This window comes from Lycorma delicatula, chromosome 3, assembly GCF_047948215.1.
Source record: "Lycorma delicatula isolate Av1 chromosome 3, ASM4794821v1, whole genome shotgun sequence".
NCBI lineage: Eukaryota > Metazoa > Arthropoda > Insecta > Hemiptera > Fulgoridae > Lycorma > Lycorma delicatula.
In genome coordinates this window covers 186300495-186327643 of record NC_134457.1, presented here as the reverse complement: position 1 = coordinate 186327643, position 27149 = coordinate 186300495, and the positions used below count along the sequence as shown (strand labels likewise).

The 27149-nt window shown below is 30.6% G+C and overlaps 2 protein-coding genes across 3 annotated transcripts in view; one reads left to right on the top strand and one right to left on the bottom strand.

Annotated features, from left to right (window-relative positions):
- LOC142322288 (protein DOP1 homolog) overlaps positions 1–2957 on the bottom strand; it is a 236467-nt gene extending 233510 nt beyond the window's left edge. Inside the window, exon 1 of the mRNA XM_075361200.1 lies at positions 2800–2957. Coding sequence (XP_075217315.1) covers positions 2800–2855 — 56 coding nt within the window. The 5' untranslated portion in view covers positions 2856–2957. The remainder of the gene's footprint in view (positions 1–2799) is intronic.
- A 203-nt stretch (positions 2958–3160) lies between these two features.
- The window catches only part of ash2 (Set1/Ash2 histone methyltransferase complex subunit ash2), a 38645-nt gene continuing 14656 nt past the window's right edge, over positions 3161–27149 (top strand). Inside the window, exons 1-6 of one of the 2 annotated variants that reach the window (XM_075361199.1) lie at positions 3161–3252; positions 3697–4002; positions 9744–9922; positions 14152–14324; positions 21040–21211; positions 21657–21865. In XM_075361199.1, coding sequence (XP_075217314.1) covers positions 3251–3252; positions 3697–4002; positions 9744–9922; positions 14152–14324; positions 21040–21211; positions 21657–21865 — 1041 coding nt within the window. In that variant the 5' untranslated portion in view covers positions 3161–3250. The remainder of the gene's footprint in view (positions 3253–3696; positions 4003–9743; positions 9923–14151; positions 14325–21039; positions 21212–21656; positions 21866–27149) is intronic. The other variant, XM_075361198.1, reaches the window with a different exon arrangement.

The window sequence follows — 27149 nt, the reverse complement described above, 5'->3', positions numbered from 1 at the left end:
AGTTGACACCCTCAAAAATCTGTGAAAAATTATGAGCCTGATGACATGAAGGTTACAAGACTGTACTCTTTCAATAGTCATTCCTTAATCTGGTCTCTTCACAGCCAACCAATGTTTCACAAACTCTATCCTCAACAAGATCTAAAAAAGTACTTTTACTTATTTCCTAATTATTAACATCATCGTTAAAATGTATATCAGTTTCCAAACCACACAAATATTTTTGCCATCAGAGTTGTTTTAGACCAACATAACTGAGATGTTCTCTAAGTGACCCACTAAAGATAATCACTTTAAATTCTTTTAATACAAACGTATTAGTCCTGATAGTTGGCTATAGCCAATCATCTTCCTACTCTACACATTTCCAACATCCCTAAATAAATAGTCTGAATAATAGCTCTTAAGTTTACCTGTGTAGTTGGAATGTTGCCTTTTGAACATTAAAAAAACTAAACTGATTAATTCAATGAATTTTGATGTTATCTTATCCAACTACATGTTAACTCAACCTTACTACACCTCGCTACAACATTTCAACTTTGTGCAAGTTCTTTCATGTTGGCACCAGTATGGTTAAATAAGAGAATTCTTTGAAGACTATGCCTTTCAACAATTTGGAATGTAATGGAATTTATGGTAGTTTTGAGAAATTCCTAACTCCCTTTCAAATCTTTTTCACATTTCTACAATGCCTGGAAGACAATATACTTTTCTTACATATTACTATTGTTTATGGAAACAGGAAATAACTGTGTTTCTATGGTTCCAGTATTTTGACAGAGGTATGGGTTTTGCGATCTTGTGGCAACCAGTACTAAAAAAAATAAAAATAAAATCTTGCCAAACACTTTCAATAATGCACCTGTGATTACATTTTTCTTTTAATTTATTTAAAAAATGTCCCCCTCCTCCAATACATTGAGACTAAAACGCTAATAAAACTAAACTTACTTTAAGACAGTAACTGCTCCAATCAACAATCAAATTATCTTGCACACTGAGTTTATAAAATAATAATTTTGAGGTCTCAACAAAACCAACAAGCATTTTTTTTGAAATCATAATTTTTAAACCACATAGTATATATAGTGAAATAAATTTTCAACACTGAGCATGCAACTTTCTTTGTATAACAACCCCTCTTCTCTTATCTATTTGATTAATGGAAAGGAATAATTTTCTTTGTTCAATGCCATTAAAGGGCAGGCTAGAACATTAACTATGGGGACAGCAGATCATGTTCGTAAATGAAGCCCTGTAATCAGAAGAAAGTTCTACAAAACTCACCAGCAGGATACTTCACAACCACTATTTACTAACTTATTCACATTCAAAGCAGTTTCTAAACGACTAGGATACAAGTGATTATATCTAAAAGACAGCAGAGAAAGCAGAAACTTCTGTTGTGGACTTTCACAAACTCATCGCTTGCTAGCCAGCCATGTTACCATTTCCTTTGTTTATCCAGTTTTGGTGCTATCTCATTCAAGTGGTCACTAGTACCATATATACTCACTCATATAAGGATTTTAAAGTAGAACAGGGATTACTCAGAACTACCATGAAATCCACAATGTTACATAAAAACAACCAACCCTTTAAATTTACACCAGATATCACAGTGATGTAACTGTGTGCAACACAGCAAAAATACAGTAACTACGCCTACTCGGTTAATTTAAGACAAGTTTTACCAAGCTCAGTGACCTGGTCATTAGATCACAACCTAATTTCACTTCAAAAACAAAATTTGATAAGGTGGACAATAAAAATAATTCTTTTAAGTACATTAGCTTTCTGTAAAAAAAAAATTAAGCTAGACCTTAAACTAAGAAATATTATAATCATCTTAACAATTTATGTAATTGTCTTAAGTCATTTGACTGTTTGATACAACTCTCCAAGCTTTATCTGGTGCTAGTCATTTCATTTCGGTAAATCCCCTACATCCTAACAATTTCTTTTCCATATTCCAAACGTAAAAAGTTTTAAGTTTGTAAAATAATTAATTACATTTGTGAGACAACAAATATTCTTTGATAACTTAATGTTTATAAAAATGTAGATTGGATATAAAAATGTAAACCTTAAACTGCTGATTCTGGGTAGTGTATAATAACTTACTAGCTTGTTAAGTTCCTTTGGTTATGACTAAAACTAGTAGATTATATTTTTGATTACATAGCAGACTATATATTTATCAAACTTTAATAAAAAAATTACAAAAATAAAATACTGCAACCATTAATATCTATAATTAAAAAAGAAACATTAATGAGTTAGTTAAAAAGATATAGTACTTAAAACAAGTACTTTGTAGAAATTATACAGCAATTTGTAAATTTCCAACTACCTTTTTACAATGAAGCAATTTGTCATCTATAAACGGAACCATATAATCTAAAGATAACAAAACAAGACACAACAAACAATAAACATATGCCAGGTAAAGAGAATTTAATTATAAATAGGTACTACTAAAACTTTACAAACAAATTTACCAATTACAGGTACTACGAATAGTTAATAAGAATTTGTTCAGGCAATTTAATCTGAGGTACTACAAGGCACATTTGGTAAACAAAAACACTCAAAAAAAAAAAAATGTCGGCAAATAAATATAAACTAGCAAGATGTAACACAAGTAGTAAAACTTGGGAAAATCAATCAGTTATAAATTTAACAAACTTACGAACAAACAGTTTTTAAGAAAAGTTAATCAAACGAATGTAAAAACAACATTCAAGGAAAACGTCAGTCTACAATACCCCTATCTTATACAACATCAATACTTACACTCTGTATTTCGAATCTTTCATAAGTTCATACTCTTCCAATGCGATTGAACCCATTTTTGTATCACATTAAAATGGTATTAAATCTATGTAAAGACAAAAAAATTTTACACTATTTTATCTCCATGACGAGAGGTTACGAAAACTTAGTAACGTTTCACCACATTTCTTTTACTTCTTTCATATGATTATGAAAACACTGCAGCCACTTTATAAACTTTCCGATGAAATAGTTAAGTATTGCATATGCTGTAAATATATATTTTTCAAGCTAATATAGAATATTTTGAATCTTCCTAATGTGTTGCATATACCAAGTAATACTATTTATCTTATTTTTCTGCTTGGTGTAAAATGTTACAGTTTTTAGTGTCAACCTGACTCAGCTGATACGTCCAGCGTACTCGGAGAACTGATGTTGGGTTGATGCTAAAGATTTTTGAGTGAGAAAAATGTAATTTTTTTACTATTCTCTATTGAACATGTTGTGGGTTAATTAAAATGTATTTAAACTGTGTGTAATACTCTTTTATAGGTTTTGAAAATTCGTCTTCTAAGGAGTTTCATTTTTGTAAACATAACCTCTCATTTGCATTGTTTATTGTATTTAGCGGTAAACCATTGCCACTTTTTTACAAATTTGTTTAATGCAAAAATAAGTAATTAAACGATGTCCTGTTATTTAATTTATTGAAAAATATATTTGTTGTATTACATCCAACGGTTATTAGAGATAATGAAACAGTATTAATATTTATTAAAATTACTAGATTTTACAGTTTTTTTTTTTTTGAGTGATTTATTGGGGTTTTAAGTATAAAACTTAAGAGTAAACTATAATTATTGTTGTACATATACGTAATTCTAAATAATAAAATTTAGTTACCTTTTTTTGTAGGTCTGATCTATCAGAACTAAATACCCTCACATCTCCGCTTCCAGAAATAGAAAAACCAATTGATAAAGAGAATAGTCCTCCTATTGCAGAAACTGTTACGGAAGTGTCACCAGCAGCTTCATTACTTCCAGTTGAAGGAGATGGAACACATTCTGAACATACTGTTATTGAAGTTAACCCAGTTATAAAAAGTGAGCCTATTGATACAAAAGATGAAGAGAAATCTTCTGCTGTAACCGAGGTAGTTCCAACAAATAACACCAATCAGATGGTTGTTAAAAGTGAAAGAGAAGGAAATTGTTACTGGTAAGTTTTATGTTTATGTTCAGTTTATCTGAATTTATTATTATAAATTTTCATATGGTTGATTGGTAAATTATTACTTATAATTGTTATTTATAATCTTCCCAAATGTCTGTTTTCTTGGAACATTTTTATCAAAGTATTAGCTAAACATTATCTCAAACAATTCAATTTTTTTTTGCATTGTAGATACAAATTACTTCATTAGTTAATTATTTGTGTTGAGAAAGATAATTTTTTAGCCTGTATTTCAATTGCTTTAAGGCAGAATAATTAAAATGTTAATGTAAAAGTAATCTTGAATTGCACAGTCTCCTTTATCATCTAAGATTAAACAAGCTTAAAAACTAATACAATTTTCAAGGGACTGATGCAAATTAGCATCTTAAGTTGGACAATTTATTATCTAAGAATAAAAATATTAATGTAAAAACAGGATGTACCTTTGTAAGCAGAATACATAGAAAATATAATGTTATTCCCGTATTTATCCAAATGTAATACATCAGCAAATATATTATGCAGTCATATTTACCAGATATTAACAATATAATAAGGTAATTTTAAAATTAATGTTTGATTAAATTGGCCTCGCTTTAAAATTACCTTCCACTTGTTCATTACAGTTTTCAAGCAAATTGTTAAATTTCAAAGGCTTTATTATTTTTACTTTAGATTATACTTTTATTTCAGACCAGGGTTTTAGGTTTAAAAATATTTATTTAAACTTAAACATGATTTTTTCTCTTTATTTGATTTATAAATGTTTAATTTTTCTTGTTAGAGTAATATAGTAAAATGATAGTTAAAGATTGTTACTCATTTTAATTGTGGATATGGATAACAAATAACATTGAAAGGGTGATTAAAAGAGTAGTCCAATTTTTTTTAATATTACCCATACAAATATTTTTGATCACTCAAAAAGATTTTATTTGAAATTTGGTAACTAGTGTATCTAGTATCATCTTTCAAAAATATTTGGGAACATGATGTACATCTTTATCTAATGAATACTGATTAAAAAACCTATATTGAATCCTGTTCAATTGAGAATTAAATACTAATAGTAACATACATATGTATATGTGTCCCATAATACATATGTATATATGTTAGTCCCATAATATTTGATATACTGTACTAAAATATTGCTCTGTGTTCATGTCTCAATCAGGATATTGAGAGATTGACAATTGAAAATGTTTATTTAATGACTACTAAGGAGGGGGTCACCAAAATTAAAAGATAACATTCTACGAGTCGGAGCGTGGAATGTTAGAAGTTTAAAAAAGATTGGTAGGCTGGAAAATTTAAAAAGAGAAATGGATAGGATAAATGTGGATGTAGTAGCAATTAGTGAGGTTCGGTGGGAAGAGGAAGGCGACTTTTGGTCAGGTGATTTTAGAATAATAAACTCAGCTTCAAATAATGGGCAGGCTGGAGTAGGTTTCATAATGAACAAGAAGATAGGGAAGAGAGTAGAATATTTCAAAACGCATAGCAATAGAATCATTGTAATAAGGATAAAATCAAAACCTAAACCGACAACGATTGTTAATGTCTATATGCCTACAAGCGCCCATGATGATGATGAGGTAGAGTGTGTATACAAAGAAATTGATGAAGCAATTAAACACGTAAAAGGAGATGAAAATTTAATAATAGTTGGAGATTGGAATGCAAGCATTGGAAAGGGCAAGGAAGGAAATATAGTAGGTGAATACGGGCTGGGCAAAAGGAATGAAAGAGGGGACATATAGGTTTGCACAAAGTATAATTTAGTAATTGCCAACACCCAATTTAAAAATCATAATAGAAGAATATACACTTGGAAAAAGCCAGGCGATACTGCAAGGTATCAGATAGATTATATCATGGTTAAGCAAAGATTTAGGAATCAATTCGTTGACTGCAAAACTTACCTTGGAGCAGACATTGATAGCGACCATAATTTGGTGATAATGAAATGTAAATTGGGATTTAAAAACCTGAAGAAAAGGTGTCAGATGAATCGGTGGAATTTAGAGAAGCTTGAGGAAGAGGAGGTAAAGAAGATTTTTTAGGAGGGCATCGCAAGAGGTATGAGTAAAAAAGATAAGGTAGAAAATGTAGAAGAAGAATGGGAGAATGTTAAAAAGGAAATTATTAAATCAGCAGAAGTGAACTTAGGTGGAACAAAGAGAACTGGTAGAAAACCTTGGGTTTCAGATGATATATTGCAGCTGATGGATGAACGTAGAAAATATAAGAATGCCAGTGATGAAGAAAGTAAAAGGAACTACCGACAATTAAGAAATGCTATAAACAGGAAGTGCAAACTGGAGAAGGAAGAGTGGATTACAGAAATGTGTTCAGAAGTGGAAAGAGAAATGAACATTGGTAAAATAGACGGAGCATACAGGAAAGTTAAGGAAAATTTTGGGGTACATAAATTAAAATCTAATAATGTGTTAAACAAAGATGGTACACCAATATATAATACGAAAGGTAAAGTCGATAGATGGGTGGAATATATTGAAGAGTTATACGGAGGAAATGAATTAGAAAATGGTGTTATAGAGGAAGAAGAGAGAAATGGGAGAAACAATACTGAGATCTGAATTTAAGAGAGCATTAAAAGATGTAAATGGCAGAAAGGCTCCTGGAATAGATGGAATACCTGTAGAATTACTGTGCAGTGCAGGTGAGGAAGCGATTGATAGATTATACAAACTGGTGTGTAATATTTATGAAAAAGGGGAATTTCCGTCAGACTTCAAAAAAAGTGTTATAGTCATGATATCAAAGAAAGTAGGGGCAGATAAATGTGAAGAATACAGAACAATTAGTTTAACTAGTCATGCATCAAAAATCTTAACTAGAATTCTATACAGAAGAATTGAGAGGAGAGTGGAAGAAGTGTTAGGAGAAGACCGATTTGGTTTCAGGAAAAGTATAGGGACAAGGGAAGCAATTTTAGGCCTCAGATTAATAGAAGAAGGAAGATTAAAGAAAAACAAACCAACATACTTGGCATTTATAGACCTAGAAAAGGCATTCGATAATGTAGACTGGAATAAAATTTTCAGCATTTTAAAAAAATTAGGGTTCAAATACAGAGATAGAAGAACAATTGCTAACATGTACAGGAACCAAACAGCAACAGTAACAATTGAAGAACATAAGAAAGAAGCCGTAATAAGAAAGGGAGTCCGACAAGGATGTTCCCTATCTCCGTTACTTTTTAATCTTTACATGGAACTTGCAGTTAATTATGTTAAAGAACAATTTAGATTCGGAGTAACAGTACAAGGTGAAAAGATAAAGATGCTACGATTTGCTGATGATATAGTAATTCTAGCCGAGAGTAAAAAGGATTTAGAAGAAACAATGAATGGCATAGATGAAGTCCTACGCAAGAACTATCGCATGAAAATAAACAAATACAAAGCAAAAGTAATGAAATGTATTATAAATAACAAAGATGGACCAATGAATGTGAAAATAGGAGGAGAAAAGATTATGGAGGTAGAAGAATTTTGTTATTTGGGAAGTAGAATTACTAAAGATGGACGAAGCAGAAGCGATATAAAATGCCGAATAGCACAAGCGAAACGAGCCTTCAATCAGAAATATAATTTGTTTATATCAAAAATTAATTTAAATGTCAGGAAAAAATTTTTGAAAGTATATGTTTGGGGTGTCGCTTTATTTGGAAGTGAAGCTTGGACAATCGGAGTATCTGAGAAGAAAAGATTAGAAGCTTTTGAAATGTGGTGCTATAGGAGAATGTTAAAAATCAGATGGGTGGATAAAGTGACAAATGAAGAGGTATTGCGGCAAATAGATGAAGAAAGAAGCATTTGGAAAAATATAGCTAAAAGAAGAGACAGACTAATGGGCCACATACTAAGACATCCTGGAATAGTCGCTTTAATATTGGAAGGACAGGTAGAAGGAAAAAATTGTGTAGGCAGGCCACGTTTGGAATATGTAAAACAAATTGTTAGGGATGTAGGATGTAGAGGGTATACTGAAATGAAACGACTAGCACTAGATAGGGAATCTTGGAGAGCTGCATCAAACCAGTCAAATGACTGAAGACAAAAAAAAAAGTAATAATCACAACCGCAGTAATAATGTCAATAATAGTAACAATAAACAGTGATTGCATACAAAACAAAATTTAAAGTAATCATTAGAATTTATTTACAGGAGTTAAATATTGAAAAATAAAATTCATTTGCATTGACAAAAGACATTAGCATGACCACTAGTCTTAACACTTCTAACCAATAGTCTTGTATTAACAACAGAAGTACAATAGGTAAGACAAATATAAAATTCTTTTACTATAAACACCTTTGCTGTTCACAAATAAAACGATCCTAACAATTTATGAATGAAATTTAGTACATTATTTCTTTCACTTATAGTCTAACAGTAACTTACTGAACCACGTCTTGTTTTCATATACTGGAATTACTTGTGACGTCACCTTAATCGCATCGAACTTTGTACATACTAGAAATTCGTTCCTTCACTGCCCTCCTCACAGAATACTCTCGCTTCAAAATTGCATTAAAACTCTATTGCAGCACTCTCCTTGCAGACTGACATCTCACAGAACTGATTATTAACTGGTCTTCTGTGTAGTATCTACTACCCTGTTTACCTGCAGGATCGGACCCAACTCGATATGTGAGAATATTGTCCATCCTCACATTTTCCCATGAAATTCCAAACCTGGTATGGTAACTCTTCTCACGGAACAACATTTCTTTAGGTGTGTCAGTGGCCAGTATTACACAGGACGATTTTTAAATGGACCTGTTATCTTTACTAAAAAGGTCCTTATCTGGCCCTTTTCTGGATTCTCCCATTATTATATTTTCTACTACTTTCTTCTTAATTGGTAGGAATCCATTCCTCAGGTCCATTATGCAGGTCTTGTTACAATATCATATACTTGTAGACAATAAATAAGTTTCCAGTGTGATGGTTAATTGATAAGTAAATTTTGGAAGTCAAGGAGTCTTCATCTAATTTAATGATGGAAAAAATACAAATTGTTAAAAACATTTATTGTACAGAATCAAAAATGGTACCAATAAGATTGCTGTAAATATTTGTTACCGAAATGATTTGAAAAATTGGCCATTCAGAATGTTTTTTTTATGATATAACATCAGTTTGCATCCTTATTCAATTCACTACAATATGCTCTCTCTTTTTCTGTTTAGTCTCCAGAACCACTGTAAGGTATTACTTAAGAGGATGAATGAGGATGATATGAATGAATGAAGAGTAGTCTTGTACAGTCTCAGGTCGATTCTTCCTGAGATGTGTGGTTAATTGAAATCCAACCACCAAACAACACCGGTATCCACAACCTAGTATTCAAATCCGTATAAAAGTAATTGCCTTTACTAGGATTTGAACCTTAGTACTCTCGACTTTGAAATCAGTTGATTTGTGATGACAAGTTCACCACTAGACCAACCCAATGGGTTTACTACAACATGCTGCTATGGGTTTAGCCACATTAATAAACATGTATTACAATAACTTTATTGTATTTTTACACTGTGTTTCTTAATGTAGATTATTCATGTGTCATAAGATTCATTTGCAGGATCTTTTGAAGACATTCACTTATCTTATTAAGCACTAGCACTAGGTATTTTGCAGACTGAAATTTATTGTTTAGTTGGTGTAATTTTAAATCAAATGTCCTTTATATATTTTTTTCTTTTTTTCAGTGGTAAAGAACGCAACTTAAATATTATAGAGCTACTATGTGCAAGTTGTAACAGATGGTTCCATGAATCATGTATTGGATATCAGTTAGGTAAATTGGTACCTTTTATGATGAATTATGTTTTCATGTGCAAGAATTGTTCACCTACTGGACTTGAGAGCTTTAAGAAAAATCAAGCTAGTAAGTTTCTTTTTGTTGTTTTAGAATGTTGAACTATAATTAAACTCTGATTTTATTTAAGATTAGTCGTTTTATGTTTATAAAACTTTAATGCTGAGATTAATATATACTGCTAATTACAGATAGATGTCATGAGATTCAGAACAGTTAAAATGAGAAATATTTGTTGGCAATTTTTATATAGTTGCTTAAATAATTCCAACCTTGTTGCTGCTAATCTGCAAACAACAAACATTTTAATAGGTTCAAAGAATTCATTCAGTATGAAGAATCTGTTTTTCCTCTGAGCAGGAAAGATATTGGATGTGTCTGTACTTATTATGGCATCTAGATGCTGTATACATGAGTGTTTATGAGAAACCATTGTCTTTGTTTCAAACAATTTTCATTTAACTGTTATTTTTTTTAATTAAACCTTTGTTTTGTGTTATCCATACTAATATAAGACTTTTAACTGAAATACCTGCATTGTTGGAACTGGAGTAATGTTAAAAATAGATCGGCCAATTGGTGTATTTTAAGTTAGCATATTGGCTTTCAATCAGGTTTGATTCCTAGCAAGAATTTGGCATTTTTTCACCTAACATTTCATTCATCCCATCTTTGTAGTTTAAATTAGTACAAATGAATGTCTGGGGTTGTATAATACTATATATATATATATATATATATATATTAATATAAAATATTTTGTGTTATCTATTACATCAGTCAACTTCATGTTAAATCCTCTTTACTGTAATTATTGAAATATTATTCAGTATAATACTAAGTACATAAGTTAATAGTTAAATTATCCCTAAGGATAAAAGTCACATTTATTTTACATGATTCACTCACAAATGTAGAACCTACTGTCATTCACTTAAATGGTATAATTAGCTGCATTAAGGCAAAAGAATGATTCCAGTGTTGATGTTCTGAATATTTGTAATGAAAGAGTGTGGAATCTTGCGGTGTTTAAGATTTGAAGTTGTTTCAGTTGCACTGGATTATTTTTTAAATTTAGAAACTGAACCTGAAGAAACTGGTCGTTTTGAAACATGGTCACTTTTATCAAATGTTACTACTTATCTAACTTATTATGTAACTGTCAGTTAGTACAAAGCTATTCTCCAGTATTAACAGGTAACATCACGAAACATTGCAGGTTAACTTGTGCTGACAAAATTGATACCAAAATTCTACTGTTTGTTACTGCTACCAGTATGCTGTTGGTTGAGCAGTCTTCATTGAAAGTATGATGATATCTCTAAAGTAAAGACCACTGGAAAATTTCTCTCAAGGTTGGCGAACCTGTGTCGTTCATGGCCACGCTAGTAATGTACACACTGCATTGTTGTCTGTAAGTTGTTGTGTTGTAGTATCTTTGATTACGTATGAATTATTACATTATAAAATGAATAGGAAGATCGATGTTGCCACCGACTGTGAAATACGTGGAGTCATATGTTTTTAAACCATCAAAGCCAGCTGAAATTCATAGGTAGTCAGTTGCTGTGTACGGTGATATTGTAATGAATGAAAGAAACGTTCGAAAATGCTGTGAAAGGTTTAGAAATAACAGAATTAATGCTTATGTAAAGAATGTTCAGGTGGCCCTCGATAATCACCAAGGACTTGTTGAAATGCGTCTATGATGAAATCAGAAAAGATCATCGCTCAACGATTTCTGACTTGGCCCTTCTTTTTCCTGATGTTTCAAGAGCTGTTATTGGTCGCGCATTGTTCATGACCATTTTAGACTTCAGAAAGGTTTGTACATGTTGGATGCCGCACATCTTAACAGAACATCACAAAAAAATCAGAATGGGATTTGCTTTGGAATTTTTGATGCACTACACAGAAAAAGGTGATGAATTCCTTAATTCAATTGTTGCCGGCGATGAAACATGGATTTTGTACTACACACCAGAGAGAAAACGGCAGTCAAGTGAATAGCATCATCCTCAATCACCATCCAGACCAGCAAATGTCAAGCCACTGCCATTTGGATGCAAACTGATGGCCACAGTCTTTTGGGATCAGTTTGGCATATTGCTGATTGATTTCAAGCCATGTGGAACAACTATAAATGCAGAAGCCTACTGCGAAACTCTATATAAGTTACGGTGCGCCATTGAAAATCAGCAATGTTCGCGGCTGACCAACGGTGTCATCCTGCGGCATGATAATATACATCCACATGTTGCAGGTCTTACACATGATTTACTGAGAACATTTGGATGGGAATTTATGATCACCCACCATACAGTTCAGACTTAGCTCCTTCTGATTACCATTTGTTTGGGAAATTGAAAGAATTTTTGAGTAGTAAGCAATTTATGGGTGATGATGAACTTAAAAATGCTATTAATCAATGGCTAAATGGATGGGCAGCAGAAGAATACAAGGGTATATTGAAGCTGGTGTATCACTATGATAAATATCTTGATTCATGTAGCGATTATATAGAGAAGTAGTATAAGTTATGCAGCTTAAGAAAAATAAAAAATATTTATAAAGTTTTAGAATAAATTTTTTTTACAATGAAACTGTCTTTACTTTGGAGATAACCTATCATAGAATGTTTGACCATATTAATAGGTTTGAACAAATTATTGAGAATAAAAGATTTTTTATTAGTTTTTATTATTATCAGTACAGAAATTTACCATAAGACTTATAACATTAAGGGAGAAGAATATATTGTTTTATAATGGTATCTACATGATAAGTTCTGGTACATTATTTATTTATTTGTTGCATTATTTTACTATATATTATATTCATTAATCAAATTTATTCATAAAATATTCATTCAGATTAGCCCAGTGGTTCTTGAGTTTTAAGGAAACAATACAAACAAACAAATGTATAAGTATGCATGCACACAAACATTATGATGTATGCATAAAAATTTACAAATACTTCAAATTGGTTCGATCCATTCTCTTCCAGTTTTCTATTTTACAGGCTTGTATCTCTCTTAGTGTAGATCTCTAATTTTAAAAAAGTTCATTTTTATTGCTAGTTAAGTTGCAGAACTACATAGGTAACAAAAAACTAAATAATTTGATTATGTATAAAGAAGGATTTTTATTATTATATAGAGTGATCATAAATTATTGAGCTCATTTTAAGTGTTAATAAAAAAAAATAAAGCAATGTACTTACGTGCATGTTTTATTGTTAAACAGGCATTATAAACAAATAGGTTTTGTTTACAGCACTTATTAACTTCAGACAAGTTCCACATAAGCATTTTGGTGCGTAAAATGTCTAGATGATATTAAATTTCTCACCATTGTCTGTTAAACAGCATGAGGGTTCTCACTCAGACAGTTATGGGTTCCCAAATCCAACAATTATGACTGTTAATGTGATCAGAAACATGGAAGGTAGCTTCATCAAAGAAGATTGCTTTTCTAAAAATGCATTGTCTTCGTATATTTTATCAAGAATGTCCAGAACAAAATTGTAACGACATGGTTTATCCTCATCTTCAGTTGCATGCACCAACTGAATTTTATATGGATGAAGTTATTTATGTAGAATCTTATAAGTTACTTATGTGGAATCTTTACATTTGTCGATTGCAGTAGTCTCAATTCTAAACACACACAATGAGTCGATTTATCCAGGCTTCTCAAAAAGTTTTTTTTTACTCAATCTACAATTTCTTTGGAGACAAGAGGTTTGCCAGCACCTTATTTGTCTATTTCCTGTATCCTTAAACTGCTGATACCAATGTTTATTAGGAGGACCATACTCCGTACTAGGCCGTACTCTAAACGAAAACATCTACAAACAGTAATAACAAATTCGTTTTCTTGAAACCATATGACACATATTGCTTTCTTCTGCACAGTAGCCATTATTCAACTGACAATCCCCACCCTGTTGTTACATCATGCTGGCATGTTTATTGAAGGTCATCAGTAACTGTAGTACTTACACTAATATTTGGAAAAAAAATCAATATGCTCTACATTGTTTTGTTCATTTTTTATTAACCCCTAAAATGCGCTGAATAATTTATGTTCACCTGTATATCATTAAGAATTTAATTATAATTAGCAGAAATTGAAGTACTTATGTTTTGAAGTATTAAAAATATAGCTTTAGTTGTCTGTATATTTGAACATAACCAAAGAAGAAATGACTTCCCATGTTTGTGGCCATTTGTATTATTTTATATATAATTGTTATTAGGTGTTTCAATTAGTTTACTTCATGGTGTTTTACAGTTTTTCCACAGATGTGTGTAACAGCACTCGGGAATTTAATGCAGCAAAGTATTAAGGAAGGAACACCGCAAACATGTTTTTCAAAAGATAAACATATAATACCATTTATAGAGTCACATTGGGAGGGAATGACAACCATACCTCGTCGTGTAACTCAATCTTGGCATGCAACTGTAAGTTACGACTTAAAATTTGTGTTTTAAATATTTGGTTTTAAAACCTAATTTTATATAAATATTCTTGAGTGATTTCATTATCTAATTAATTCTCAATAAAGTTATTTTATTTAAGTGAATTTTGTTGTTCTTTATTGAAGTAAAATTTGTAATTTTTCACTAACTCTTTTTCACTTTTTTTATATATAATTTTTTTACTGTATTATAGTTTGCTGTTACACATAAAGTGAACAGTATCTCCTTAGATCTGCCTAAGGAGTTATTGTTCTCCAGTTTTGCCTGCACTAACTGAGTTTGAAAGTAATATTTGCTAGCTGAACTAGTCAATAAATAATAAATTTTAAAATGTAAGATAAAATAAAATTTAAACTGAATAAATTCTAAAAATATAAGATTTTTTTAATAATTTATGTTAGGTATTTTTATGTAAAGTTTTTACTGTAGTGTTCTGGTGTGCTATTTACACATCCTGACAGTTTAATTTCTTTATGAAAAATTGTTTAAATAAATACATTTTTTTCCAGTTGTCTGAATATCCAAAACTATTTTTTTTCTCTAGCTGAACTAGCGATTATTCTTAATAAATTTTAAAAAGTAAGATCTGTAGACAATTTAATTCCATATTTATATAAATTTACTTTTTAACAGTTTTTTCCAACCTTCCACAATCAAATGGTTAGGAATCTCAAAAAAATTTTTACTAGAAAGGAACACTGAACAAATTCAAAATTTTTCTTAGAAAAGGTTTTATTTCTTTTTTAATATTTTTTCTTTACTTTTTGTAAAGTGGTAAAATTCACTTTAAGTAAAAAAAAAAAAAAACTTTTCATAGATGGGTTAGGTCAGACTGCTAAAATTAAAGAATTTTAATTAAGAAACTGCTAGAATTTAAAGAAAAAAAATAAGCAGAATTATTACAATTTCATAGGCTTCAGTTCTCAAAAAAATGATAGCAATTTTTGGGAAAAAGTCTCTTTAATAATACTGTTTTCAAAAAAAATTTATATTTTTGTTTTCAAAAAATTAGTATATAAAACTAAAACTTTTCTTTAACCGGCAACACATGAACATTTAAGGTAAAACATTAGTTATTAGATTTAAGTATCCTTTGTTATTAATAAACATAAAACCGTAAAATGTTTTTATTGTTTGATAGCAAAAAATAATTACAATCATTGTATGTGGCTGTTCTCAGAGTCACCAATTAGATAGAGATAAAATTTTCAGTAATCTATTTCCAAAATGCCTGCACTTGAAGTTACATATTAATTTTTTTTATTTTTACTTTCTTTTTGTCTTATCAGCTATGTACTTTTTATATAATTTAACTCATTACTTATGAGGTGTGATAAAAAAATAACAATTTTTTTTTACTTCTGTGTGCTTTTTGACTGAGCTCATAATTTTTCTGTAAAAATTTTTCTAAACCTGTATTTAAAATTTTCCTCCTAAGTAGTGAGAATGTATTTTATTATGTGGCAATGTATTATTGGTGATTTTATTTTGTTTAAAAATGATGTAACACAATATTTGTATTAAAAATGGAATAAAGTGCAGTGAAGTATTTAAGGTGTTAAAAAATACTTCTGGCAAAGATGTTTCTTGACAGAAATAGTTTATGAGTGGTACAAATGATTTCAATAAGGTTTTGAAGACAACAAAAAGGTTGGATGTCCTAGCACACCAAGAACAAATAAAAATATCAACAGAATGTAGGACATTGTGATCAATAATCTTCCAAGTACTATTAGTGAAGTCACTAAAGAGGTGGGAATTTATTATGGCTCATGTGAAACAACTTTGGGTATGAAATGAGTAGTAATAATTCTGTTTTAAAACTGTTGAATTTTCAACAAAAGCAACATCGCAGAACAGTTGTTAGCTGGCATTGTTGAAGACTAAAAATTACTCAGATGTCAATGTATGCTTATGATATTGAGATAAGGGTCCAGTTATCACAATGGTAGCTTCCTGAAGAACCAAGATGAAAAAAGCACACCAAGTTCAGTCAAATGTTAAACCATTCCCTGTTGTTTTTTTTTCGATTACAAAAAAAGCAATAAAATCTTTTCTAAGAAAAATTTTGAATTTGTTCAGTGTTCCTCTCTAGTAAAACATTTTTTGAGATTCCTGACCATTTGATTGTGGAAGGTTGGAAAACAGTAAACACTGTTAAAAAGTAAATTTATATAAATATGGAATTAAATTGACTACAGATCTTACTTTTTAAAATTTATTAAGAATAATGGCTAAGTTCAGCTAGAAGAAAAAAATTAGTTTTAGATATTCGGACAACTGGAAAAAATATATTTATTTATAACCTTACAAAGGTTGTAGGTTAACAAACAAGTATTACGTAACCTATAAGTGGGAATTTTTTGCCATTAATTTAAATGTTAGGAAAAGATTTTTGAAAGTGTATGTTTGGAGTGTCGCTTTATATGGAAGTGAAACTTGGACAATCGGAGTATCTGAGAAGAAAAGATTAGAAGCTTTTGAAATGTGGTGCTATAGGAGAATGTTAAAAATCAGATGGGTGGATAAAGTGACAAATGAAGAGGTATTGCGGCAAATAGATGAAGAAAGAAGCATTTAGAAAAATATAGTTAAAAGAAGAGACAGACTTATAGGCCACATACTAAGGCATCCTGGAATAGTCGCTTTAATATTGGAAGGACAGGTAGAAGGAAAAAATTGTGTAGGCAGGCCACGTTTGGAATATGTAAAACAAATTGTTAGGGGTGTAGGATGTAGAGGGTATACTGAAATGAAACGAATAGCACTAGATAGGGAATCTTGGAGAGCAGCATCAAACTAGTCAAATGACTGAAGACAAAAAAAAAAAGTGAAGCAATCTGAAAAGAATTACCGCAAATGTGGGCAAAGAATTCTTGGATATTGTACCAGCTCACACTGTATTATTAATTAGTGATTATTTAGCCAAAAATAACTCTAAACTGATCTTGTAGCCAAAATTTTCTCCAGGCATGATACACTAGGTCATGGATACCAGTGATTTTTGGTGGTTAGGTTTCAATTAACCACATTTCTCAGGAGTGGTCAACCTAAGACTGTATAAGACTACACTTCATTCACATTCATACATATCAACCTCATTCATCTTCTGAAGCAATAGATAAAATAAAAAAAATCACTTGGTAAACTTAAGGCTATAGTAAAAACTTTTTTGAGGATTGAAAGAAACACCAGGGTAAGTGTGTTGCATCTCCTGGGGGACTATTTTAGAGGAGAAAATATCATTATATAAGAATAAGTAAATTCTTCTTGATAAAAATTAAAATTCTTGCTACACAAAAAAGAAAATAAAAAATTTATATAAAAATTCTTATAAAACAAAATGTCAGTAGATATTTTTAGATTTTCCAATTAACTTTATTCATTACAGCTAATTTATTTGCTTGTTTAATTGAACAAATATATCTTCATTATATATCTTCTGTGTGCTTTTAGACTGAGCTCATCATTTTTCTGTGATAGCTGCACTGTCAACAATGTATATCAATATTTTATACTATATTAAACCTGTAGTTAAAATTTTCCTGTTAAGTACTGAGAATGTATATTAAATTGGTATAGTGATTAAAAAATTCAGTTTACACTGTTTTAATATACATTATAACACTTTTAGTTTTTTTTTAATTTTTTAAGATTGTTTAATTATTTTGTAATAAAATGAAAAATGATTGCATGACCTTTTTTAATGTAATATTAGGCATTTTTTAAAAGTATGCATTTTGACAATTTTGCAGCATATATATATAATATGTAAACAGATAGTACTTACATTACTCAATTAATTCAATCAATAGTCAGTTGTTAGCAACAATAGTTTAGTCAGTTTGTAGTTAGTTGTTTATATTCATCTGTTTATGTGTTCTACAATTCTTGATCCTGCCAAGTATGAAGGATGAGGAGTAATCCAATTTTTAATTGAAAAAGCAATTCTGTGGCTGAAATTCACAGGTAAATTTGTGACATTTAGGAGCCAGATATTATGAGTGATGCTAGAGTTGACCATTCATTTAAGAAGGGGAACTGAATGTTCATGATGAAGAACATAGTGGCCAGCTGTTGGTGATAATGATTGATTTGATTGAAAAGTTGAAAAAACCAGTGCTTCACCATTTCACAGTTGTCTTTGATGTTTCATATCCTTGATTTATGAACTTTTGATTGAAAAACTGGGTTTTTAAAAAATTGTATGCTGAATAAGTGCCAAAGATGTTAACCAGCACAAACAAGGAAAAATATAATAAATCAAGCAAAAAGAATATCTTGCTGCAGCATATGAATTTTTCTGGGGTTACAAAAATGAAGGTGATGAATAGTTTGATCGCTTGTTACCAGAGATAAAACCTGGATTTCTTCTCTGATGTTCGATGCAAATCTCAAGACAAAGCAGCAGTCAATGTGATGGCAACATTCATCATCATCTAGTAGACTCAAGTTCAAACAAGAATGTTTGACAAAGAAACTTATAGCTATTGGTTTTTGTGACAAAAGATGTCTTGCTTGTCAAATTTAGTGATCACGAAATTACTGTGAATGCCAATGTATGTTATGAAAAATCTTAGAAGATTGATATAAACAAATAATGTATGAATTATTCCACAGGATTTTGTTTTTGCATGACAATGCCTGGCCACTCGCATGGCAAATCAGACATTGAGGCTGTTGGAAAATCTTCATTCATCCACCCCATAGCCCTGACTGAGTTCCCAATGACAATTATTTTCTTTTTCTTCACCTTACACAGTAGTTTGCTCATAAAGATTTGATGATGAATTGAAAAATGGTGTTACTGTGTGGTTTAAATCACTGGCTATGGAATTTCTTGAAGAGGGTTTGAAGAACCTAGAGACAAGTACAAAAACTGTGATGAAGTTAAAGGTAGCTATTTAGAAAAGTAGTAGTAAATGAATATAGTGTTTATGCATAAGTAATAAAGTATGTTCATATTTTTCAGTTTTGTTTTTATTACAAAATTCATTCATTCATAATGTTCAGCTATTAAGGCAGGTCCTGTCACAGGTGCTGCTTTCCACCTTATTCTATCATTTGCTAACTTCTTTCAGTATATTTTCCCTTTTTCATAATCCGAACCATCATTTGAAATCTCTTCTTTACTCTTCCTTTCCTTCCATTCAGCAAGCCTTCTATCACATCCACTAATAAACACCTTCTCATACAATGCCTTAGTCAATTCCTTATCCTATAGTCAATCACATCTAACATTTTCTTGTTCTCTCAAATTCCCTTTAATACTTCCTCATTTGTTCTTGCCATCTGATATTTATCATTCTGCACCACACCCATATCTCAAATGCCTCAATTCAGTTTTTGTCTGCCTTTCTCATCGTCCATGTTTAAGCTCCATATAGCATCATACTCCAAATAAACATTTCATTAATATTTTCCTCAAGACTAAGTTTAACTTTCCACGTAGCTTCTTATTAAATGCCTGTTTACTTCTTGATATTCTTTTAATTTTTATTGTGCAAGTCAGGTCATCAGTTATAAATCTAAGTATTGAAATTTCTTCACTTGCTCTAAAACTTTATTTTTCCTATCTTAATCTTAATCCTCTCCTCTTTTCCATCTAATACCATACATTTTGTCTTTTTTTTTTGTTAATCCTCTTATCCTGACTTTTGCAAGCTTCATTTAATTCATCAAGCATTTCATTTAATTTACTTCGGCTCTCCACCAGTACTGCCATGTCATCAGCAAAACATATACATTCTATTCTTCTTCACCGGATCTTTATTACTCATTTCCCATTCAGATGGCATGTAATTATTACTTCCAGTTATATACCAAACAGTGTTTGTGATTTGCAGCTTCCCTGCCTGATTTCCCTTCCAATCCCTATTTTTCCTGTCATTTCATCTCCTACTCTCACTTTTATTCTCTAGTTATAGTACAGCTCTTTTATTAGGCACCTCTCTTTCCAGTCAACTCCCTTCTTATTCAAAATTAACAGTAATTCATCCCATCTAAACTCTGTCAAAACACCTTTTCTAGATCGATATGTACAATTTACTCTCTCTGTCTTCTTTCCATATTTCTTTCACCTGTTATTCTTTAGCAGTCCTATAGCATCCCTTCTTTCAACATCTCTTCTAAAGCTCAGTATTGAGGAAGAACAGTATGGTTTTAGAAGAGGGGTTGGAAAACAGTATGGGTTTATTTCAAAATGGACCTTACTTTAAAAACACACCTTGCAGATTGTAACATTCAGGACAGGATTATATATTACATTAAAAGCTTTAACATTAGTACAGAGCTATAGTTATAACTAATGTACAGTTGTGTAAGTGAAGTATATTTAATATATTATTATTATCTATTTAATACATATGCATACCAGAGGTCAATATGTAATATCTGGGAATATACAGTTATAAACAAGTTAATTAAAATATAACTTAAAAATGTGAGTCTTTTTATAAAACATTGTGTAGAGATTGCTAGAATGAGGACCATGTTTCACTGGCTACATACAAAGTGAATTATTAATATTGGAGTGATCCAGATATGTCTGGTAGAAAGACAGAGATGCTATCACTCCACCACAGACATCAACAGGTTAGAGTAATTAATTACTAATTATTTTGTTTTTTGTATAACTATGTTGACTCAACCTATTGTTTTTGATACTGTTATTGGTGAATTATGCACATTTCTACAGGTTTTGAGGACACTGATCAAGGAAACAAATGTATTGTTTACATGTGATGATTCTGGTCCTGAAGGACCAATGTACAGTTTGACAGCACCTGATTTAACACAAATAAAGCCTAATTATGAAGCAATGATTAAGGGAGGCCATCTTAAAGTGACTGATATGGGAATACAACATGGTCAGTTTTGTTTGTTTTTTTATACTTACCCAGAGATTTATGTGATATATGCATTAACTGTAAATACCTAAAAATTAACATTGGCCTTTCCTCAGCCATCACTAAGTAGTTCTAATTTATTTCCTTATTTGTTACATACACAATTATCTCATGAATTTCAAATTAAAAAAAAAATTGAAAATTAATTTTTTTTTAAATTGAGGTCTGTAATTTTTATATATCTGTTTGTTGTATTAAGAAATTCTAATGACATTATACAGAAAAATCCCAATTATTCATAATAATAAGCAAGAAATGGATCACAGATATCCAAAATCATAGCAACATTGTTATCTATATTAATCTTTTTTATTTACATTCAGTTCTTTATTTAACTTTTTATATTTGATAATTCATGCAAGTTATTTTTCATATTATTTTAATTTTGTTCAATCTCTTATAACAGCTGGTAGTACACCTGGAATGAAAGGGAGAGTTGGTAAACGTAAAATGCCAGGCGAAGGTGGACCAGGTTCTGGTAAAAAAGGACGTGGTGCTAGTGATATATCAGCACCTAAGTTACCAGCTCATGGATATCCAATGGAACATCCTTATAATAAGGATGGTTACAGATACATTTTAGCTGAGCCAGATCCTCATGCTCCATTCAGACAGGTGTGCATTGTTATATTGGTTAAAGGATATTATTATAGCCCTTAGTTATTTTATTTATTTGAAGATCCTTTTTTTCCATCTGTTATTTGGCTGGTTTTTGATGCTTTTCTCCCTTCTTTCTTTTTTTTGCGCTAATTTTTTAATCTCAACATAATTATTACATCCCAATTAGCTGTCCTGTAAATCCCAACCTTTGTCTTCTTTTAAAGTTTTACTTTCTGTATATTTATTGGCTCTCTTAACATATGGTCCAATAACCTATTAGATCTGTTTATAAAATTCTGCATAAACTTCTTTCATTTCCTAGTTAGTCTAAGAGTATTTATTCATTTGCACTTTATCAAAACATTTGATTGTCAACATCCTCCTGCAACACCATATTTCAAAGCCTATATGTTCTTTTCCTTTTGCTCTCTTCTATCACCCATGTTTCTCTACCATGAAACACTAACTTTACAAAAACAATTTTTTAAATATCTCTCTAATTTTTAGATTTGTATTTCATCTAGCAGACAGATGTATTCCAGTTTTTGGCGGTAAAAATAGATTATTACCTAAGAATTCATTCAGACATCGATTTTAATGAAAATTTTTGTAATTAAGCTTATATCTGCTTCAAAAGTTATATGTTCCTGATGTGTGTTTTTGTTTTTTGAGAGTGAAAACTACCCCTTGTTAAAAAATATTCAAAAACCATAGATTTAAATCATGTTTAAATATGTAGAATAAACATCCTTTTATGTTGTGGAATATAATTTATGTATGATGTTTTGCTACGTTTCATATAATATAATATAATATAATAAAATGCTACATTTTACCCTTAGAAACCACCCCTTATGATGAAATTAAAAAAAAAAATTAGTTTTAAATGTTTTAATGGTGCATTTATAATGAATAAAATCCCTTTATTGTTTATAATATAATTTATGATTTATTGCAATATTTCAAACCTTAACCACTTCTTATGAAAAAAATTGTTAAAATTATAATGTAAGTGTTCTGTAGCTCAAGATCATTTAAATGTATAGATTAAACATTGTTCCATATTCTGAAACATAATTTATGAAGTGTTACAACATTGCAATCCTTAGAATCCACCCTAATGACAAAAAAAAATTAGTTTTTAACAACTTAAAATGTTTTAATGGTGCATTTATAATGAATTACTGTTGTTAATGTAATTTATAATTTATTGCAACATCCCAAACCTTACAAACCAGCCTCATGATTAAAATTAATAATAATCATGTTTACTGAAAATTAAAAATTAAAGTTATAAAATGAGTAAAGGAGAGAAATAAAACTTTTATGTGCATTATAATAGCACGTTTTATTATTGTAACTATGGATCATCACAAGGACTGTTATCACTGTCGACTTCCTCCTCTTAGTCAGTAATTGGAGGACAATTTTGACAATTGGCACTGGAACATGTTCTATACACGTAGGGTTATAAAAAAAATCTCAACTTTTCTGCAGCCACAAGTAACGCTGCATCCTTTTTGCAATTGCAAAATATTATTCGGAGCAGTTCTTCTGGTACAGGCATTTTCAGGATACACTTATACATATGTACATACATTTATATGTGTTAACATGTATTCATAAATGCTCTGAAATTGTCGAGAATATAAAAATTTACATGCTCTGAAAATTTCGCTGAAAAAATGCAATTGGTTTTTCAACAATATCTTCCTTAATTTTTAAGTTATCCAATTGCTCGAAAAACCATTTTGCAGGGAATTTCAAGAGCTACAAGGGATCTAAAGTTCAGATTCCTTGAGCCCTTTGTTTTTGAAATTTTTGAGTTTAAAGGGCTTGGGGAAGTCAAGCTTGGTCCTTGCACTCAAATGCAAACTTGTAACGGTGATATCTCAATCAATTTTTATTCTACAGAAATAAAAAAAACCAAAATTTCAGTAAAAAAAAAAATGTAATTTTTGTACTGCAGCATTTTTTACGTATTTTTTTTAGTTTTTGAATTAATGTGTAAAAAAGAAAATATTTTAAGAAATTCAAAAAAATTTTCAAATTTGAATCAACCTTTTTTCAAATCTAGGCGTTCCAAATAGGTCAAACTTCTAGAAAATATTTTTAATACTTAAATAAAGTAAATTGTGAAAGGATTACGTTCAATTCCAGTTCTTGTGGAAAATTTTGTTTCATTGCTGATTTTTCTCCAAAAAAGCTAGACAACCATTTTATTTTCATCATAACTCCATTAGTTTTCATGCTAATGACTTTAAAGTTAATTGTAAAAGTATTTTTAAGTACTTTGAAAAATATCCTATGAGTTTTCCTCAAAAAATTTTGTTATTTAACATTGAAAGGTCTGAGTTCATTCTACTAGCAAAAGTAATGAAAAAAGTTCTTATAAACATGGGTCTGGAAACACTTCGTTAGCGACTTACGGCTTGCAAAAGATTTTGTTCTGATTCCTTCTAAAAACACTTTTTTATACATTTTTAATACAAAACTTTGTTAAATGACTAATAATTATGTAAAATTTATTATGAAAACTTGTAGAGAATTTAATTCTGAGAAAATTAATATAAAATAGCACAACAAAAAACAAATAAAAGTTAAAAAAATTTGGATTTTATTACTAACACTTACCATATGACAACAAAGCATGTCCCGTATGACACATATAAAGCATGTTTGCTTTCCTACAAAGTGCAATGATACAAAAAATAGTGTTGTATTAAAAAAAAAAAAATAAGATTTAAAAATGAATAAAATAAAAAAATCCAATTCTAATGTTAGTTTATGTCTTTATCTTTCTCGAATTTGAAAAATTTTCTGAGAAATTGAAAATTAGAGAAATTATGATTTCTTAAGTTGGTTTCACAGAAATCATCTGGCCAACAATGCATTTATGTTGTGTCATCAGTGCATTGCATATTCTGCATTACTGCTTGAATTGTGCTAGTAAAGTGTAGTTTAATTAAGTGTGTGTATATGTATGTGTGTGCACACTTGTGTGCGTGTGTCTATTTTAATTGGTGTCATACTGTAGAATGTCTTTGTTGTTTATGGCTGAGGAATATGCTGACATGGTATGTGTCTTTGAGATATATGATGCAAGTGTAACTGCTGCTACACAGTATCAGTCGTTTTCTGAACTGCAGAGTTTCAAATCCTAAAAAATTTAGTAGAACATTGCACACACTGTGAGAAATGGGTACACTTCCCAGCATTAATACCCACCATGACCATTCTGCTCCTCATGATGTCGATATTAATGAAAGCATTATTGAATTCACTCAACACAATCTGGTTGTTAGTACACGATGCCTTTCCTGGCAGTTCGGAGTTTCCCAGTCTATTGTAATTCAATTAAGTTTTGACATGACAACGTCTTATAAATCGATGAACGCCGGCAGCACGCACGAAAAAGCATGACTCATTGTCCCGTTCCGCCTGAGCCGAGCATACGAGCGAGAGCGCGGCACGGGCAAGAGAGAGGCACGATCGGCCTAAGCATTCGGTTTGTGCAACATCTATCTCTCTTCCACTCGATTGACCCATGCATCAGAGTAGAAGAGAGACAGCGGCAGCACACAACTTACACCTACACGTGAACTGTTTTCGTCAACCATTAATAAAGTAAAGTGAAAAGATAACGTGGTATTCATTGTTTATTACACAACAATTGCGGCAATAAAGGTAAATAATTGATTGTGCGTAAATGATTGTTATTAATGTAAGATTAAAAATTAATTTTTAACCTCACACATGTCATAACAATGTGTCTAAAATGACAATGTGAACCGGCCAACCGCCATGTGAGGAAATCTACTATTTTATCAAACAGGTTAGGGCGGGCTTTTCAAAAGCAGCAATTTCATAAATTTGATTTATATTTTCAATTTCGTCATTTCAAATTAACAATTTATTGTCATTGATTTGAGTTCAGTTTATTTCTATAATTAATTATTCATGATTATATTTAAACAAATTATTTAAGTTAAACTTGCAAAAACTATAAATAGTATAGTAATAGTAGTAGTTTTTTAACCAGAAGTTCTATTTACTTAACACGAGTTTTAAAAATATTTAGAAGTTTTAATGACAAGTTGAACCGCCTAACCGTCGTGCAATGGAATATACTATCATGTCAAGCAGATTTTGGCGGGCTTTTCAAAAACAGCAATTTCATGAATTTGATTTATGATTTCAATTTCATCGTTTTAAATTGACACTTTATCAACATTGATTTTATTAAAGTTTATTTCTATAACAAATTGTTCATAATTATTTTTGAACAAATCATTCAATTTAAACTTGCAAAAATTATTAATATTAATTATTATTATTATTAAATGAAATGAAAAATGGAATATTAATGTGTCATTAGCTAATTAAACAATCGCTTCGATTCAATTTGTTTGTTTAAACAAGTAATTTTTTAAAACATCCAAATAATGGATGAATTTAATTAATTGGTATTTTCATCTAGCCCAACGCCAGTTTCTCAAAAAACATGTGTTTACTTCATAAGGATAACAGGTTTTTTTTGTGACATTACAATCAAATGTCGACGAATATCGCGGGCGCTTCACGCCCGCAACATTGTCGGTCTTTGCAAGACGTTGTCATGCTCAAATCTCGTGCGAAACATAGTTCCACACAAACCAATTTTTTTCATAACAGCATGCTGTATCCTTACCATATTCAATGAATACAAAATCTTCAAACAAGAAATTCTCTTCATTTACAATATTGCAACTAGTTGAATATGAACCACTGATTACACAGGTTCATTTTATTTATTGACGAAGCTCAGTTTATTTGGGACGGCATCAGTAATTTTCACAATGAACACACTTTGGCAGAAGTCAAACACGTGACAATAGAATCTAATTCCCAACACTAGCATCAATGTACGTGGTCTAGTTTACGATCATCTAATTAGACCATTGATTCTCCCAGGACATATTAATAACGACATTCTCGTTAAGGAAATTTGCCGCTGCTATTAGATACAGGTGGTCCAAGAATAACAGAACCTAAAGCAAGCAAAGAGCACATGAACTACAAGGCACTATTACACAAGTAAATAAAAGACAAAAACCTACTTACATGGGGTCATCCATCTCTACGGGCAGTGTAACTTGTCTCGTTGGATGCTGGTTGTGTATATTCTGTTGCAATGTGTCAAGAGTTTGTGGATTGTCCTGGTAAACCTTGCCTTTCAGGTTGCCCCACAAATAAAAATCACAACTGGATTGATCAGGTGACCGTGGAACCATATAGATCCTTCGAGATAGTCCTGTCA